Source organism: Lucilia cuprina, chromosome 6 (assembly GCF_022045245.1).
Source record: "Lucilia cuprina isolate Lc7/37 chromosome 6, ASM2204524v1, whole genome shotgun sequence".
Taxonomy (NCBI): Eukaryota; Metazoa; Arthropoda; class Insecta; order Diptera; family Calliphoridae; genus Lucilia; species Lucilia cuprina.
The window spans coordinates 20,358,200-20,379,566 of record NC_060954.1 but is presented as its reverse complement, the minus strand read 5'-3'; the positions used below and the strand labels follow the sequence as shown (position 1 = coordinate 20,379,566).

Here is a 21,367-nt window from a genome sequence, read left to right as displayed (position 1 = left end):
ATTATATGCATTCATATTTATTTATGTATTTGTTTGTTTAAATGTTTTTAGTATAAAATTTATATTAATTTAAAAATGCTTTTTGATTTTTTTGTTAATGTATAAGTGTTTAAATTATGAGAATAACATTAAACATGTGAAAAGCACTCATATTGATTGCTGTTTAAAATTTAAAATACTCACATTACCAATGCACAATTACTCCCATATATAGCCTTGACGATAGACAGATCTATAGCCTTAACTATAGACCAGTCTATAGCCTTGACTATAGACCAGTCTATAGCCTTGACTATAGAACAGTCTATAGCCTTGACTATAGACCAGTCTATAGCCTTGACTACAGACCAGTCTATAGCCCTGACTATAGACCAGTCTGTAGCCTTGACTATAGACCAGTCTATAGCCTTGACTATAGACCAGTCTATAGCCTTGACTACAGACCAGTATATAGCCTTGACTATAGACCAGTCTCTAGCCTAGACTATAGACCAGTCTATAGCCTTGACTATAGACCAGTCTATAGCATTTACTATAGACCAGTCTATAGCATTGACTATAGACCAGTCTATAGCCTTGACTATAGACCAGTCTATAGCCTTGACTATAGAACAGTCTATAGCCTTGGCTATAGAACAGTCTATAGCCCTGGCTATAGACCAGTCTATAGCCTTGACTATAGACCAGTCTATAGCCTTGACTATAGACCAGTCTATAGCCTTGGCTATAGACCAGTCTATAGCCTTGACGATAGACAGATCTATAGCCTTGACTATAAACCAGTCTATAGCCTTAACTATAGACTAGTCTATAGCCTTGACTATAGACCAGTCTATAGCCATGACTATAGAACAGTCTATAGCCTTGGCTATAGACCAGTCTATAGCCTTGACTATAGACCAGTCTATAGCCTTGGCTATAGACCTGTCTATAGCCTAGACTATAGACCAGTCTATAGCCTTGACTATAGACTAGTCAATAGCCTTGTCTATAGACCAGTCTATAGCCTAGACTATAGACCAGTCTATAGCCTAGACTATGGACCAGTCTATAGCCTAGACTATAGACCAGTCTATAGCATTTACTATAGACCAGTCTATAGCATTTACTATAGACCAGTCTATAGCATTTACTATAGACCAGTCTATAGCATTGACTATAGACCAGTCTATAGCCTTGACTATAGACCAGTCTATAGCATTTACTATAGACCAGTCTATAGTATAAAATTTATATTAATTTAAAAATGCTTTTTGATTTTTTTGTTAATGTATTATAGTTTAAATTATGAGAATAACATTAAACATGTGAAAAGCACTCATATTGATTGCTGTTTAAAATTTAAAATACTCACATTACCAATGCACAATTACTCCCATATATAGCCTTGACGATAGACAGATCTATAGCCTTGACTATAGACCAGTCTATAGCCTTAACTATAGACCAGTCTATAGCCTTGACTATAGACCAGTCTATAGCCTTGACTATAGAACAGTCTATAGCTTTGACTATAGACCAGTCTATAGCCTTGACTACAGACCAATCTATAGCCTTGACTATAGACCAGTCTGTAGCCTTGACTATAGACCAGTCTATAGCCTTGACTATAGACCAGTCTATAGCCTTGACTATAGACCAGTCTATAGCCTTGACTACAGACCAGTATATAGCCTTGACTATAGACCAGTCTATAGCCTAGACTATAGACCAGTCTATAGCCTTGACTATAGACCAGTCTGTAGCCTTGACTATAGACCAGTCTATAGCCTTGACGATAGACAGATCTAAAGCCTTGACTATAGACCAGTCTATAGCCTTAACTATAGACTAGTCTATAGCCTTGACTATAGACCAGTTTATAGCCATGACTATAGAACAGTCTATAGCCTTGGCTATAGACCAGTCTATAGCCTTGACTATAGACCAGTCTATAGCCTTGACTATAGACCAGTCTATAGCCTTGACTATAGACCAGTCTATAGCCTTGGCTATAGACCAGTCTATAGCCTTGACTATAGACCAGTCTATAGCCTTGACTATAGACTAGTCAATAGCCTTGACTATAGACCAGTCTATAGCCTAGACTATAGACCAGTCTATAGCATTTACTATAGACCAGTCTATAGCATTTACTATAGACCAGTCTATAGCATTGACTATAGACCAGTCTATAGCCTTGAGTATAGACCAGTCTATAGCCTTGACTATAGACCAGTCTATAGCCTTGACTATAGACCAGTCTATAGCCTTGACTATAGACCAGTCTATAGCCTTGACTATAGACCAGTCTATAGCCTTGACTATAGACCAGTCTATAGCCTTGACTATAGACCAGTCTATAGCCTTGACTATAGACCAGTCTATAGCCTTGACTATAGACCAGTCTATAGCCTTGACTATAGACCAGTCTATAGCCTTGACTATAGACCAGTCTATAGCCTTGACTATAGACCAGTCTATAGCCTTGACTATAGACCAGTCTATAGCCTTGACTATAGACCAGTCTATAGCCTTGACTATAGACCAGTCTATAGCCTTGACTATAGACCAGTCTATAGCCTTGACTATAGACCAGTCTATAGCCTTGACTATAGACCAGTCTATAGCCTTGACTATAGACCAGTCTATAGCCTTGACTATAGACCAGTCTATAGCCTTGACTATAGACCAATCTATAGCTTTGACTATAGACCAGTCTATAGCCTTGACTATACCCAGTCTATAGCCTTGACTATATACGAGCATTAAATCTTGATTGCAGATCATAGATTTTTAAATCGGCAAGAAAAATTATTCTGGGCCGATTTGTTAGTTTCTGAAACTTCTGGTATTAGGTGTTACAAACTTCAGTATAGACACCTAATACCCTCCATAAAGTAGAAAAAAAGATATTAAAAATGTCGAAACTAATATGAAAAACATTGTATTTATTTTAACTCGAGTAAACATAATATTTGTGGAATTTTATGCTTTGTGGTCATTTTATAAAACACTACTTTTAGATTAAAAGCAACCAAAATACACAAATACAATGAAAAATATTAGTTGCAAAAAAAAAAAATCAGCTTATTTGTATGTACTAAAAATGTGAAAAATTTTACTAGTTTTGTTGTAGTTGAACATATGCACAGAAAAACTAAAATATGCGTTAAAAAATTATTGTATCAATTAAAAAATGTAACTTACAAGCTGCCAACAAAATGCCTTTGACAATTAAAATATAAATGATAATTATTTATGAACTTTTAAGAAATTTAATAAAAAAAAAATCATTATTATTTTTTTATTACTTTTGTATTACGGTATCGAGTTCAAAAGTATGTAATTTCTTCACAAACAGACTAGTGTTTCTATTCAGAATTATTCTTTACTGGATCCACTGTGCTCTGTGACAATGGTACACACATACATATGCGCACATTTAGACATACATATATACTGATAAATTTAATGTAAGCCCTAGCAAATGGTTGTTGTTGTAAAAGTAATTATTACAACCAAATACATAAACACATCCCTATCATATAAACATAGTTATAAATAGTGTTTGTATTGTATTTATGGCTAAAATTTTTCATTTGTTTGGTTACTGAATTTAAATGTGTTAACAACACTCCATCGTTTTATCACATTGAGAATTCCCAAATGGATATTTAATTTTTTTGCATGTGTAGATATGTATTTAAATATTATTTTTATTTATTAGTAGGCATAAGTATATCCAGCAGTCTTACAAGTTGTAATTGTTAACTTTAGATGAGATTCCATATTGAACTTATTCAAATAACCATTTTACAATTGTCTGATATTTGCCTGATATTTCAATCAACTGAAAACAAGTTCCGAAACCTGCAGGGTATAGATAGAAATAGTTATGTATGTATATATGTCTATGTAAGGAAGCTTATGTATGTGTCTGTGGTAATGTGTTTATGCCTTCTACTGAAATATATTAAAACCTAATTAAATGCTAATTGTGCTTTTTTTAGAAAATCGCAAAGGTGAAGTTTTTTTATCCACCTACTCTTTGTTAATTAAATTTTGACATATTTATTATAATCGGTTATTAAATTCATACTAAGTAAATGCGTAATATATAAAATCAATATACAAGTGTGGAATATTAGCTTACTAAAGCCAATTAAGTAATTTTATTTATATATTATTTAAGGTATTAAAACGAAACGAAAAAGTTATAAAAATATTTTCTTATACACTAAGCTATTTTTTTTAGTATCTGACATGATTTTAAACTCTTTTAAGCTTTGTGAAATCACTGTTTAAAGTTTAAACAATGACTACAATACATTTACAAAATAATTAAAATTATAGTATTCAAATTGGACTTTGAATAGTTTTACTATAAATAAAATTATAATGACCTTAGAATTGATAAAAAACTACTAGAAGATTATTACACTATTAACGTAAAAAATACCTTTTTTGTTTCAGATCCCCCTGGCCCACCATATATTGAAGGTTATACACAAGGCGAAACCTTAAGACGAGGACAAACTGTGGAATTAATTTGCCGCAGTAGAGGAGGAAATCCACCAGCTCAATTAATATGGTACAAAAATGGTTCACAAATTCGTATGGCTTATAGGTATGTTGTTTTAAAAAGTACATTTAAGGTCCCACAAACCTTATACACATATGTACATATTAGAAATCGTCAGATAAAAGGCAAGATTAAATTTCGCTTTTTTAAAATTGTTACTCTTTGTTTCAAAAAACAAATGTAATCATCATATTCAACTTCATTCAAAAACAATTAGTTTTTTAAAACTTTTAAACTCAATGTAATTTTTGTTTGTTTTTTTTTTTACAGAACGTCAGGACGTTTGTCGGAGAACATTTATACGTTCACAGCAGAGGCCAGTGACAACAAGGCTCGATTTAGGTGTGAAGCCAGCAACGTCATGTCACAGACACCACTTAAAGCTGAAGTTGATCTCACAGTTTTATGTAAGTTTAAAACAATATACTAACTGTGAAAAAACGAATGAATGTTCTAAAAAAACGAACTTTTTATAGTAAACGCTGAAAAAACACACACAAAGAAACATAATAAACTAAACTAAAAACTAAACGAATAATGAAACACAGTCATACACATACAAAAACAAACAAAAACTGAAACATCATCAACAAAACTATGTCTTACAGTAATAACAACAATGACAATTTTTTGTTTCATACAAGTAAAAAAAACTATCAAAATAACAACAAAATGGAACAAGATAGATAAAAATAAGCAAACTTATGTTTTACAACTTTAAGGATATAAAATTTGTTGTAAAATGTTTGTTGTAGAGTGTCTAAAAAAGGATCTGTGAATAACAACAATATAAACACAAACACAAAAAAATTAAGTATTATGCGCTGAAAAAACACTTTATATTAATTGTGTTTTGCTGTTCTACTGATCCTGATGTTGTTTGTACTTAGTATTCTTTCTTTTCTGCCATGTTTTCACTCATCATTTATTGTTGAAAGTATATTCTGCGAGTGTTAAATTATTAAAATATTCGTAAGATTTTTTCATATAATAACTGTCAACAAAAATGTATGTATGTCACTGTACTTGCGCGTATCGTTGTATAAAATGCAAAACTTTTCATAATAATCAAAAACAAAAAATGTTTTTGTCTAGGTTGTTTTGGCTTGTAGTCGGAAATTTTCTTAACATTAAACTTTTTTAAAAGACTTGATAATTGTGAATTATAGTCCGCAACATTTCGTTGTATAAAACATATTAATACGACAATATTTATATTTTCTTGTTTGACGGTAACTTTTCTAAAATTTTTTCATTCTCTAGCATTGTCTTTAGACACGGCTACTCTCTTCCACTTTGTTAAAGTCTTTTATTTTTGAGTTTTTATTCGTTCAATAAACTGAAAAAAGTTATGAACTAAAATATTTTATTCTACTTAGAACACGTTAATTACATAAATTGTTTTTCCATATTGGCAACTTTAGCATTAGTCAATCACATTGGAAATATTTTTTAAATTAGTTATAAAGACCTACTGCATTGCCAGCTACGATAGCAATGTATATATTTACTATGACAACAAACACAAGAATATATACATACATATTTATTATGTTTAATAAGTAAACAGTTAACAACAACTATTCATGCACATACAACTTAATATGAATATTTACACAAACAGTATGTGTGTGTGAGCACGTATAATATTAATAGTTTTTAAAGGATAAAACAACGATGTGTATTTGTTTGTGTTGTATACGTAAGCAGAAGCATGTGTATTTCCGCCAGATAAAACTATTGTAAAAACTACTTTTTATTTTTTTTTTGTCTTCACTGCTGTTCTTCTTAATTTAGATTCGTGAGTGTGTGTGTGCGTGTATAAAACAAATCAAGTATTGTTGTTAGTTGTCTCCATTTTGTTTGTTCATGCTACTTTTCATAGTTTCATTCTTTGTTCGACATTTCTTTTGTTTGTGTTAAGCTTGTTAAGCTTGACGTTCAACAAATTCATATTAGCGCAGCACAACACAAAAGCGACAAAACCAAACAACTACAAAACTATACGGGAAAATTTGCAACAGCTCAACAGAATGAAAGAAAAAGCAATGAAACTGTAAGCAAAATAAAGAAAAAAGGTATCATTAGGAAACGGAAGTGTGTGTGTAATGAAATCCTTAGTGTAACATAGTTTAAAATGTAATGACGCAGTGAGTACACATCTTCTTGAGAAGACAAGAAATATATATATGTACATAAATGGAGATGACGATATTAATGCACTACTCCTCGAGAGAAAAATAAATAATTAAAACTACAATATCTGAACAAAATTCTTCGCGTACAAAATAATATTTTTGGAGAACTAATACACAAATTTCAAGATTTTTATTTTTTGGGTTCTGGTCTATGGAAGTCGCTATTGTTTAGTCTTTGACTAAATTTTGAACTAAGTACTAGTTCATACACTAGCAAATATACTAGTCTATAGACTATTATATTAAATAATACAGTTAAATAGTGATATCTAATGTAACTTAGTTCACTCTAACTTAATTATTTCGAAGTATGTAAAAACCAATCATATTAGTATTTATATTTTCCATTCCTGATTTAATGTGTATCCATAACTTTTAGAATAAACTAATTTTGATTTGAAGAATTTATATTGTAAAATTGTATTGCTTTTATTGACGACTCCTATACGTATACGTGTTAAAGATTTATTGGTATTATGTGTACGTCTAATTTTGAGAAGCAGTGTTCCAAATTAAAAGCACTATTTTCGTTAAATTTTAATACAAATTTATTTAACACACATTTTTTCTTAATTTTAAGTCTTAAAGAAAAGAACAAATAAAATTATTTATTTTTTTCTACATAATCAGACATCAAAAAAAGTCGAATATAAATATTGATTGAATGACATAACCCGTTTTAAAAATGGTGTGAGTTTGATATAAAAAGAAATAAATAAATCTTATTTATTTAATAACATGTCGTCTATATATCTTTATGAATGTCATAGATTTTATATGATATTTTAGCAGCAATAAAATATTTTCTCTGAAAAATGTAGGCACTAAAAATACATATAAATTTGTTTCTTTGAAAATGGATTTTAAACGAGATTTAAAAAATGAATAAAAAAAGTAAATCTCTAGCATACACTTTTGTTTATATTTGTTATAAAACATAAAACTGAATAAATTTTGTTTTAAATTAAATTTTATAAAAAACAAAAAGAAAAACGTAAATTTAAAAGCCATATTAGCTCAAATATATTTTTCTAACAGCAACACACTGATACATGTACATAGTCTGCATAACGAATACATACATAAACAATACTGTTTTTATAATTTGTTGTGTTCATTTTTGTTTCTGCACAAAAAAATATATATTTTGTTTTTTTTTTTTTTTTTTAATAGAAACTCTTAACACTTTGTTAAAAGAAACTTTATGGTTTTAATATGTATAAGATGAAGTTGAACACATACAGTGCAATAGCAGTGTTTTCTAAAAGAATGTATGTACGTATGTATGTGAGGATGTGTGAATTGTAAGAACGTAGTTTTTACAGAACGTATTTCCTGTTGCTTGATGCCAAAAAAATTAAACAAAAAACAGCTAGAGACAACAGAAGCAAAATGTGAAAAACGTAAAAAATAAAGCTGAAAACAAAAATTACGTTTACATATTTTATGATGATGTTTATTTTTGATGAAGCGCAAATGTATTTGTTGGCTTGATAATCGCACACAAACAAATAATAAATAAACAAACTAACACGTTCCCATATATACATACAAAACATATGAATGTAGTGTATATGTTTAAGAATATGTAGAAGCTTACATCAACATTCATGCATACATACTCATTTGCTATACATGTATTTATTTTAAGTACATACATATCTACATACGTACATGTGCATAAAAAACAAATATCATTATCACATATACATATATACATACATTCATAAATATATACGTGGTTGAATCATAAAATTTATCAAAAAAAATGTCTACTGATCTTTTTCACAAATGTTGTAAAAATTGAAATTTGAGTTTGCCATAGACTTGATAGACGCTATTGATAAACATTTATCACAGGTTTATAGAGCAATTTTTTTTTATGAAAATTTGAGTTTTAAACCAATTAGTATTAGACAAAGCTTTACAATAAGATAAACAGAAACGTAGAAAAAATGTTTTCCTTCATGACATAGAAATGAGAAATATATCACAATTTAAGTTAATTTTCATTTTGTCCACGAGATAGAAAAAAATATACTAAACTAGATTCATATTCCGTGTAAGTAAATAAATTTTGTCTGTTTTGTCTTTTCTTTTTATACATTTCTGTTAGAAAAACAAAACAACAACAAGTATGTGAATATTAGCTAAAACAGATAAACTAATACGTGAACTACGCTAAATTCAAGTATGGAAATTTTGATACGAACCGCTACGATTTGTGTTATTATTTTAAATCACCCAATATACAAAAATCTATAAAATAACTTTGTCTATGGGTTAATTAATTGACTAGGCTTTGAGTAGACTATTAAGTCTATGGACTAATTTATTGAAAAATTTATAAACTAGTCTTTTTGCTAGTCTATGGACTTGGTAATTTACTAATTTGTTGACTAGTCGATTTCCTTGTTCAAACTTTAGGGAATATATCAGTCAATGTAATATTCTATTTAATAGCCTATACACTAGGCCATTGATTAGTTTATGACTGATTTTTGGACTAGTCTGTTGACTAGTTATTAATAAGTATATGAAGCATTCTATGGAAGTCGCTATTGTTACTAGCCAATATATTAGTCTATAGACTATTATATTAAATAATACAGTTAAATAGTGATGTCGTATATCTTCACTCTAACTTAATTATTTCGAAGTATGTATAAACCAATTTTATTAGTATTTATATTTTCCATCCCTGATTTAATGTGTATTCATACTTCAAATACTATAAAAAAGATGCGTATAAACAGAATAATACAGATTACAAAAATAAAATAAATATATATATATATATATAAAAATAATAAATATTTTTAAAATACACAGATTCATACATTATTTCCATATAAATCTATAAAAAAATCGGCACTTGATAATTTAGAATTTAAGATACGATAGTCAATATTAGGGTGTTATTTGTTATTATTGTCATAATCTAGAAGTTTTTTTAACAACAAATATTAAATTTTAATGAAATACGATATCGGAAAAAATTTGGTTATATGTATATAGATCCAAATCTTAACAAAATGACGTCATTATAATTTTTCTCATTTTTTATATATAAATATATCAAAATTGATTAAATTTGAATGAGCCTGTTGCTAAATTAGGCCCCATTCCTCCCCCGATTGTCTACATTTGAATATCTATTAATGAACTTAAAAAGACATTATGTCAAACCACATGCATTTTTGTAGTTTATCTTCAATAGTTCTTGAAGTACGAAATTATTTCAGAATATAAAATTTGGTAAACCACTGTACATAGGATCTACAGAAAGTAAATTATTTATTAGATGACTACTACAAAAGTACATACAAGATACTAGAAAACAAATTATTATATATTTTACCACTCACTGTAATTCCAGTACAGTGTGTATGTGTTTGTCATATTAATTTGTGTATGTACATAAGTATAAAGCATTATAAATTCAAGACATTGTTTTCTTTTAAAAACAATGACAAAACAAAAACAACAAAATATTACACCCTCTAACACAACCTATAAGTATATAATATGTATACTGCATTATTACTTATCCATCAAAGAAATATTTGTTTGCAATCATACGTTGCCCTAAGTATTAATATGGTTCCTTGAAAGTTTATTTAAGACTTTTAGATTTTTTTACGAAATATATTATAAATATTTTTTTCTTAATTACGTAAAAATCCAATAAGTATATGGTGGTTTAATCCTAAACTATCCAGAGTTATATATAGCATTTTATAATGTTTTGTAATATAATATCTAGATTATTTTAATTGTTTTGAGCTAAACAAACAATCCTAGACAAACGTTAAATTTTCTGTGGAATCCTAATATACATATGTATGTGTGTGTATGTGCGTATTTGTTTACATATTTATATTGTTGTTGTTTTTGTATGCATGTATTAATAATACAACTTTTTACTCTGATAATACTAAAAAGGTTGTATGTATTAGCGTTCGCATAAGTATGTATTATGCGGTATATATTGCTTTTTAGTTTGTTGGTATTGATGTTGGTTTTTTCCGTTTCCAGTTTCTGTTGCTACTTTTACAAGTTATTGAAATATTAAAAAGGGATGATATAAGCATACTCTATAATACATGTGAGTTGAGTCAAAAGGAAAAAAATATCTTGGAAAAACACACACATTTATATTTTATATATTTATGCACACACACACTTATATGTCTACTTAAATTTTGATGAATTTGAGAGTGTTTGTATGCGTGAGTTTCCTGTGTTTTTTAATGTATATGTATTTGCATGTGAGTGACATTTAATTTTTATACACATTGAAAAGTTATAATAAAAATTTAATTCAAAGCTGTTGCTTTTTATGACGGATGAACGTTGTGTTTTTGCAAAAAATCAAAAAGACTGTTATAGCTGTTGTTTTGAAATGCAGTGGGTGGAAAAAGTTACAAGTTTTTTTATTTAAAATTTTTATGAAATTTAATAAAAATTATTTTCACGCAGTTTTGATTAAAACCAATTATATTTTAAACTGGAATACATTTAGGACTTTTTTGTGAATGTATATTATACTAGAATAAAAAAATATATATGATATCTCAGCGGAAATTGTTGCGGTTGGGACGTTAAAAACTAAAGATTTTTAATTATTTTTAAATTATTTATGATGAAATTGATTCCAATGAATAAGGATGGATCCTGCTTAAAACCGAACCCTTGGACTATTGTTAAAATTCCCAAAAAATTTGATACTCATTAAAGATTTATTTTACTTTGAACTACTTTTTTTAAGCTAAAATACTAACTTAATTAAGGACTTTCTTTGTTTGCCTGCTTTGACTTAACAAAATTTTCAATTACAAACTAAAACATTTTGATGAGAGGATTTTTATTTTTAACTAGCTCAAGGAATTCTTAGTTAAATTGCGTTTTAATATTAGTTCCAATTTGTAATAATTAACAGTTGGTATGAGTTTGTAGGTTCGGACGCGCTAAATATAATCTTGTAGTCGATTTAATTAAAATGAATCTTTTATCCTTTAAAATCAGTAGCATTAGAAAAAAATATAATTTCAAATATAAATGATATTATCACTATGGAAATCTATTTATCTTTTAATTTTATACCATATTTTTTTACTACCCACCACTTTGAGTCAGTGAGTGAGTGAGTGCGAAACAAGTTGAGACAAACGTGTCTGAATTTTAAATAAACAAGATAAACGAATGATACCGGCTCGTTGGTTGCCTGGCTGACAATGTCAGGCAAGCCGACTGTCAAACAGGCAGGGTTGGCAAACAGACATCTGGCCAAGTTTATGATGCTGTTAAAATATTAATGAATTTATGGAATATAAATTATGTATAAAAAAACAACAAACTCTCACATAAATACATATTTATAACGTGTTATATTTATGTATAAACAAATACATACATATAAATATTTAGTACATTCTCTTATGTTTAAACATAAATAAAAAATATAAAATTGTCTACTTCCTTTATATATTTTGCATTTTCTTTATTTTTTACATTTCTAATCTTACAGTTGCTCCAACACATGTTTCAATATCGGGATCAACGGAGGCACGAGTGGGCGATGTAGTGCCACTTACATGCACAACGGCAGCCTCTAATCCGCCGGCTGAAATAAAGTGGATGGTTGGCGGTCGCCAAATACGAAATGCGACATCACGCACAACCGTCAGTCCCGAAGGTGAGTAACAAAAAGTATATATTCATTCATTCACTCACACAGAAGTCCCCTAGTACTGACATTCACATTTACATTCGTACTTGTGTCATCGTGTGTCAAACGGCAAACGAATGAATGTGTGCATATTTGATTAAAATATTTTATAATTACGCAAATTGTCTTTCCCTACTTTACTCTAAATATAAATATACAAGTTCATTGTATACAGATGTATATGTATGTATTTATTTAGTCTATTTTAATCTCCTCCTTCATTTACATAAATTTTTATTTTTAATTCTATATCACTTACGAGGCTGCGAGGGAATTATTTTTATACTCTACATTATCCTAAAATAATTATACTTACCAGTTTAATAAAATTGGTAATAAAATCTTAAGTAACTTATTTTTAAACGTATACAAATTTTAAAGTGAAAATCGAATAATAATATTTTTAAATATCTTCATGGAGAATGTCTCTAACATCATAATCATTAATTACAAATTCGAGAAACATATTTCTTAAAATATCTTGATGTATGCATTTCCAATTCTATATCCAATACTTTCTGTAAATAAATTTCCTGCAGGTAATTGTGACGTTGCCATATTTTAGACTTTGCCTTGACTAGTCAGTTGGTTGAGGTTTCTTCGGAATCTACGTAGTGGCTGTGGTTTAAACACAAATTCACAGGATGGGGTTGCTTGGTCAAAAGATTTGTACACGGTGAAACATATATATTTTTGGGATAAGGGCAATATAATAAAATGTTGCAATTGAGCTGATGTGTTAAAGTGGAACGTACAATCGGATACTTCTATTTGATGGTAGAAATGGATCCTGACCTAAATCTTCTAAGGATTCGGAGGAAAAAAGAAGTGTTGGTTAAAGTAGTGATTTAAGCTCGTTGAAATGTTGTGGAGTTATAATACCTTATAATACCACTGAAATAATTTTTCGAATCACCATTTGCGTTCCCTGGGTGTGCTGTTGCCGAAACAACAAAAGCCATCTCAGTAGTGTGGTTGGGCGACAAATAAGGTCCGAGAATGCACTGGGGTGAGGGTTAAGATGATGAGAGTGTTTGTAGGGACACGACATTTCTCACAGCATCAATAGTGTTTTCATCAGATGGGGGGGTGTCCCTTTTTGTTGTTTCTAAGCAGTGATTGCCTTCTCCTTTGTCGGGGTTAGATTAGGTTAGATTATCTAATGACACCTGTTATTCTCTAAAGGGGCTTTTATGGCAAGAGACTTGAGCAATTTCCACCGGCGTAAAAGAAGCAGAGTGGGGCGATGTGTCGCAAACAAGCTCACCCACTGGTTAAGAAATACCACCGTTAAATAGGCCAACACAGCAGGCGTCCACATAAAGCACATCGAAATTAACCCACCTAATCGGTATACCAATCGGTTTAGATTCACTTCCTGAGTCGATTTCAAAAAAAGGATATCAGTTCAAAAATAAAATTGAAGGAATTTATTGTCTTAGTATTGCACTAATTTAGAAGATAACTTTTTTGTCCACAAATTGTTGAAATGTTTCGGAATGAAGGTAAAAAACTAAACGCTTTATTATTAAAAAGTAATCCACATTTACAATACACCTTCTTGTGTTGGGTATCTTATAGGCGAACATTGCCGACTATACATTCGTATTCGTTTTTTTTATTCATTTTGATTTGTTTCTTTACATTTTTATAGGTGGCTGGATTACAATTTCAAATATAACGGCTGTCATTGAGCCCAACAAACGTTCGCTGGTTGTCATCTGTCACGGTCTCAACATGCAGTTAACGGAGAATGTTGTCTCCACCCATACAGTCAATGTTTTGTGTAAGTAGATAATAATAAATTATTTATATATGTATAATCTATATCAATAAATACAAATAAATATATATCTTTAAGTTATAGAGAAAATGTTTAAAGACAAAAATGGAAACATATAGCATATAGAATTTTTTTTACTTTTTTTTGACAAGTTTCCTTATTGTCAAAAATATCACTATTATAATTTCTTCTTAGTTATACCCTCTACGTGTTTCTAAATGGCTAGTTAAAAAATTCCTGAAAATTTAAAAAAATAATCCTGAAAATATGAAAAATATAGAATATTTTCTTAAATTTTTAGTTAATTAAATATTATTTTATTAAATATAATATTTTCCATTTAAATATTCACATTTCCTAGACACATATCATTATGTTGGCTTACATATATTTTTTGTTTCTTTTATTACGGCTTAAATATTACTTCTATTAAAAACCATTTCGTACTGTGAACCATTTAGTAAAACGAGTACATTGTATAGACAATGTAAGTAAATATGTACGTTGTTAAAAATAAAAGAATGAAGAAGGAATACAAATTTTACATGCATGCGCATAATTAATTTGTAATCCATTCATCCATGTAACGTGCGCCATGCATAAAGTGAATTCTTAAAAAATAATTAAAATTACATTAAAGCTTTAACTATTGTTCACCCTTGATTTGTCTGTAGAATTGTGTCGGTCTATTTTTCTTCACTTATGCTGTGAATATTTAGTGTTTTTTTAGAACATTGAGCGGCTGTCATAGGTATATGACAGCCGTTTATCGCCATACATATACATACATATTTAATTAGAATGTTAACGAAATATTAAAGTATTTTTAAAACAAAAATTTCAAACTGTTCAACTTGTAATAAATTTGTATTATTTTTACATGTGTGTGTGTGTGGTATATACTCTTTTTGCCGATCTCAGTTTTATATTTGAAGCTAGAAGGTAATATGCTTCATTTGAATTATCATTCAAGTTAACTTCACATGATGATTATTGTACTATATTGCCTATACCATGAATTATTTTATAATAATTGTTGTTTTGATAACTTCAAAAAAAGGATATCAGTTCAAAAAGAATATTGAAGGAATTTATTGTCTTAGTATTGCACTAATTTATAGATGCGATAGTAAATAACTTTCAACAAAATATCTTAGTATGCACACTAGCCGAGCTGGGCAGTCACATATAAGGTTATATACTTCTGCAATATCTGTTACATGGATGAATTAGAAGTTAGTTAGGCTGAAAAATTTTGAATGAAAGGCATCTTATACATGTGATACCATTGAAATTTCCTTTTTTGTCTAGGTATGTTCAGAGAAAACTCTCTTTATATCTGATTTACCTCAGTGTGTTCTCTGTGAATTAGAATAAAGTCTTCGGCTTATTTGATGGATTCGTACTGTGATCTATCGGCTAGGTGCTGTTGTCGACTCAACAGACACAATTACATTTGCGTGGTTGTAAACGGAAGTGAATTTCTCTGCCATTGTCCTGCTTTTGTCGACTTAAGACTTAAGGAAATGTTTAGACGACGAGCAATCACATATGAAACCTGCTTATTTAGCATGGTAAAATAATGGAATTTACCTGGACCCAAATGAGCTTTGCCTCTGCCGGCTTCCAAATAGTGATGTTTTTGCACATCGAAAGTTAAGCAACAGGACAGCAATGGTCAGATATTAAATACTTAGTTCAAGTACTTGGGCAAAGTGTACGTATACTGTATCGAAAATTCCATATGTAAGGAGTGAGATCGAAAAATTCTTAACACACGTTTTTCATTACATTTTTCAACCAAAGTATTATTTGATTTTTTTTTTGATCAAGTTACCTTTGAAAAACATGTCAGTTATTATGTGTAATGTCAATTATATTAATTTTTTTGTTAATCTGATTAAAATGAGTGACCAGAAAAAAGTGCGTACTGAAATTATTAAATATTTTCAACAAAACCCAACTTGGTCTTACAAAAAGTTGGCCAAGCATACAAAGGTCTGCCGCCAAACTGTTTCCAATGTTATTAAACAGTACCAATGTTATTAAAGCCAAAAAATAGAACGCATTTTCAAAAGAGCTCCCAACTCATCCGGTAGGAAAGCAGCTCGGTTAGCTCAGTGCTCGGAGTATTTGGTACGAAAAGTTAAAGCTAATGCAAGTTTAAAAACATACAAGGCTCAAAAAGTTCCTGACAGGAACGCTGCTAAAAATTTAGAGGCCAAAAACAGAGCACGGAAATTGAAGTCAAGTTTTATAAAAAAATATTCTTGCTGCATAATGGATGACGAAACGTATGTTCTGGCAGATTTTTCGCAACTTCCAGGTCAAAAGTTTTATGTTGCTGATGCTCGAGGGAATGTTGAAGAAAAGTTTAGGACCCAAAAGCAGGCAAAATTTCCCAGAAAGTTCTTGGTATGGCAAGCAATATGCAGTTGCGGCAAATAAGCCAATCATTTGTTTCAACGGGCTCTATAAATACCGAAATTTACATCAAGGAATGTTTACAAAAAAGGCTGCTTCCATTCATAAGACTTCATAATGTGTCCACTTATTTTTGGCCTGACTTGGCATCCTGTCACTATGGTAAACAAGCCCTTAAGTGGTACAAGAACAATAATGTGGTATTTGTACCAAGAGAGGCAAATCCTCCAAACTGCCCGGAGCTAAGGCCAGTGGAGAGATATTGGGCTCTTGTTAAAAGGGAATTGAAGAGTACAAAAAAGGTGTCCAAAAGTGTGGTAGATTTTAAACGGAGATAGACTACATGTTCGAGCAAAGTGAGAGAAAGCACTATAAAAACGTTAATGGAAGGGTTTCCGAAAAGGGTTCAAAATTTCATCACTAGTGATTAAAACTATAAAAATATTTTTTTTTTGTAAATTGTAATAATAATTTGAATCAAATAAAAAAAAATAAAGCTGTAAGTTTAGTGGTTTCTTTTTTATAAACATATATGTATGTTAAGAATTTTTCGATCTCACTCCTTATATACATACGTAAATTGTCACGGTGTAAATGCAAACAAATTACAATTCAAACTTATCATAGTACGAACTTTGAGGGACGCAAAACTTTCTTAGTATATGATATTAGCAGACATATAAATTTAGCTCTCGGATCCCTCGCGACTTTATATATATCATAAGAAAACAGTTTAAAAACTATTGGACATAAACTAAATTTTTTAACATATTAAACATAAACCATATATATCAAATTATGTCTGTGTAATGTATAACTAAATATAAAATTAATTCAGGGGAATTTATGTCATTATTATTAATGCTATTGCTGCTGCAACTGATTTCATTATTTATGATAAACAACATTATTTAATTATTCATTTGCTGAAGAGTTGGCAAGTGTATATATAGACACATAAATGTGTGAGTCGGAATAAATTTTCTTCTCTTGAAGATTTGAATAATTTTACATATAATAAACACTGAAAATTATGAGTACTTAAAGCTTTAATTTGATCTAGAAAAATTCCAGTGTTCATCACAAAAAAAGGCCTTAAAAAAGAAAAGCCAAATAAAATCTCTGTTGTAGATAAATGCTAAAGCTAAAAAGGAAACACAGGCTGCTTTTTTATGTGTTTTGATGTTTTGTTATAATTGCTGCATTAAAAGCTTCGCTATCAAGCAAATAAAACCCAACCCAACTAACCAGTCATTGTTTTTCTGCTGTTCCACTTTAAAGGGAATGTATAAATACATAAATAGTCATGCTAAAGCTAATTGCTGCCATGTCTATCAAACTGTCTGTAAATGAGACAAGTTGTTTTTTATGCCACTTTCCCTCCAGTCAAATCACCTCGTTCTCCTTCTCCTCCTCATATCCGATCTACAACACATCCCTGCCAACATACAACTCAAATAAAATCATTAAAATAATATCTACCCCTTTTTTCTGGCACTTACATTTATACACACACACATATTTTTTTAATGCCTCCATTACAATATAAAATTCAGTTTTTTTTTTCATTTTTTATTATTATTTTTTCTAAACACTTAAGCCCACCCTGTTCCTTTTCGTTGGGCTGATGATTTGATGTTGATGCTGCTGCTTTATTATTTTTTTTGCTGTAATGAAGTTCCAACGTTGATTAGGCGTAAAAAAGTGTTGTCACACATACTCAACGACACTACACACAAAGACATTTTTTTCCCACTCGACACTATGCCACACTAATACATACAACAGCAACAACTACAACAACTAAATACTACTTCAACTTTTGTAATAAAAGGTTAAAAATTTTAACAATAAAAGCTTTTAGCATAAAGGGTTCAGTTTCCTTCATATTTTTGTTGCTGTTTGTGTAATTTCATAGTTGTTGATGTACCCCTGCAGTTCGGAGTGACAATAATGGAACATACCACTTAGGGTTACCTCTTTTTGCAGTAGTTATTTGTTGTTCTTCGGGTTTTTAACAAATGGATGTTCTAGCACCTAATCGACTGACCCTTAAGTGATTACAACTACTCTCAATTGGATCAAAAATTTACAACTATTAGTGATTAGGATTAATAAAATGTCTTTTATTTAAACGACTAAAGAGATAATTATTGGGTTTATTTTTTCACCAATAAAGAAACTTAAGCAGCGATAGACAAAGAGTAAAAATTAACTCTCTGGCTAAAGTGAAGAAAAGAGTTTATTAAATCTAAGAAGAAAGCTCCTTGCGTATTGAAACAGTCTACAGGACACTATTCAGTTTACAAAATATGCTTTGATCCCATATAAAACCACTGGGCACTTTTAAAACTGAGAAAATTCTTTGGTAATTTGTTCCATTTTTATGCTACTGTTAGTTGTTGTTAAATTTACAATGTTTTTACTATTTAATACAAAAGTTAATGCGTGCTGGTGTTTGTATATGTATGTCAGTGAAGTAGTGTAAGTGAGTGTCAAAGTAAATGAATAGAAAATCCAGTAATAAAACAACAGCAAATTATCACAGCAGGATCTCTGGTAGCAGCAATAAGTAGTATTTGTAGTATAAATGACACAGTTGTCATAACATGTATTGGTTACAATGTTGTAATTTCTACTCTTTCTTTCTTTCTTTTTTCTACTTTTAATTCTATTTTTACAGTTATGAACGAATTAAACGCTGCTGTTGTTTCTCTATACACAAGCAAACGTTAGCGTATAATGTACCAGCAGTTTTGTTGCTCTATTGGTCGATATAGAATATTTTTTACAAGCCTTTCTGTTCTGATCTGTTTTTTTTCTTTGTACTTTTATTATTATTTTTTATTATAAAAAGATCGACGTTGTACTTCCAAAAATATAACATTTATTAGTAGCACTAAAGTAATTTTTACCTTCTGTGAAAGTGATGTTTACTGACTTCCAAAGAAACGAAAATAATATATTTTTTTTAAATGGAAGGTATATTTTTTGTACAGAAATTTTTTGAATTAAACAAATTTTAAATTGAAGTTTATTGATAAATGCGTGTAATTTACCTATTTGCAAGGAAACCAAAATATGCAAATGCATGTTTTTTGTGGTGCGTCGTATGGACTCATGGATAAGATATTTACATGTTTCAGACCACTTTGAGAATTTTGGCATCAATTTGTTAGAGCATATTTTTGCATATTTTACCCATAAGAGCATAATTTTGCATGATTTGACTTTTTAGCATATTTAAGGCATATTTTCGAGTTTTTGGATGTTTTCGCTTTTTTCGTTTTTATACGTTTTTAATTTCCTTTTCAAAACTTTATTTAAAAAAATTAAATTCTATTTTTTTATTTTTTTAAATTTTTTAGCCTATTTTACAATTTTGAAAAAAAATTCGTTATGTTATAGTTTTTTATATTATATTATATTATTATTATATTTTAAATCGGACATAAAACCGATTACTTTTGATTTCATGAGACCAATCCATTTTTATAGTTTAAAAAACTAATTATTGGAATTTATGACAACACCGATTAAAATGTCAGTTTTAAAGCTATGAATACAATTGGAAGAAATGTGTAGAACTTTGTCGTTTGAAATATGTTTTTATCATCACTTCTTAAGATCTTTTTTAGTATTTCCATGTAAATTCAACTTGTTTTCGCTTCTTTGGGAGTTCTTTTTTCGTGTTTCTCTAAGTAATAAATAGTGTAGAAAGTTTACATATTTTTCATATTATTGACTGCACTTTATTTAGAAGAGTAAATACATAGAGAAATACAGAACCTTTGTAATTATGTTAACATTAATGCATTAAAGTCACCCTGAACTGCAGGGTTTTGTTTACATTTGAGTAGTATTATTAGTTTTGCAACATAGTTGTAGCCTGAAATCATTATCGACATGAAAATGATGCCAGTGTGTTTTATGTTTAATTGTTGCAATTGTTGTATAGTCACGGAAGTTTTCTTTATTTGATTTAATTTTCCAACATAAACTGTCCTAAATATATGTATATTCTTAAAATTAGAAAAAGATTTAATAATAAATATAAAGCAAAATTATAATATGTCATTACATGTGGAAATTTCTGTATTTACATTAATGGTCGTCTTCTTTAGCCCATTTAGTCCATCTATCTTCATAATTTGTAATTCTTTTAAAATTTTCTTAGACCCACTGATTACATTTTCATATCAATGTTCTACCTGCTGTCTGTCATTGTGGTAACCATAATCTAAGTGCAACATTGTTGTAGTCAAATTACAATGATTATTTGTATCAAAAACATCATAATATGATAAAATATAAATTGTTCATATAAATCATAACTTGACCTAATAATATTATATTTTTACAAAAAATCATCATATCCTTATTATACATGATTTTAATATGTTTTAAATAATATTATGATCTTAGTCATAGTATGGTTTGAATCAATCATATTATAATTAAAAAATAAGCATATAATGAATCATGGTAACCACATAATGATTCATATTATTGAGGAAAAAAGGCTGCATTTCACTAAATTCGATAAACCTTATATCGTAAATATAATATATAATTGATCAGCCAATAATACGGAAATATTATCTATAACTTAGCTGTATGTTAAATGAAATACAAAAGGTGATTAAATATCAATCACCTGAGTATAA

At 29.4% G+C, this 21,367-nt stretch overlaps 1 protein-coding gene across 1 annotated transcript in view; it reads left to right on the top strand.

Annotated features, from left to right (window-relative positions):
* The window catches only part of LOC111677477 (nephrin), a 138,433-nt gene that overhangs the window by 87,562 nt on the left and 29,504 nt on the right, over nucleotides 1-21,367 (top strand). The window contains exons 5-8 of the mRNA XM_046955322.1: nucleotides 4,456-4,609; nucleotides 4,835-4,971; nucleotides 12,293-12,460; nucleotides 14,148-14,279. Of these exons, the coding sequence (XP_046811278.1) occupies nucleotides 4,456-4,609; nucleotides 4,835-4,971; nucleotides 12,293-12,460; nucleotides 14,148-14,279 (591 nt within the window). The remainder of the gene's footprint in view (nucleotides 1-4,455; nucleotides 4,610-4,834; nucleotides 4,972-12,292; nucleotides 12,461-14,147; nucleotides 14,280-21,367) is intronic.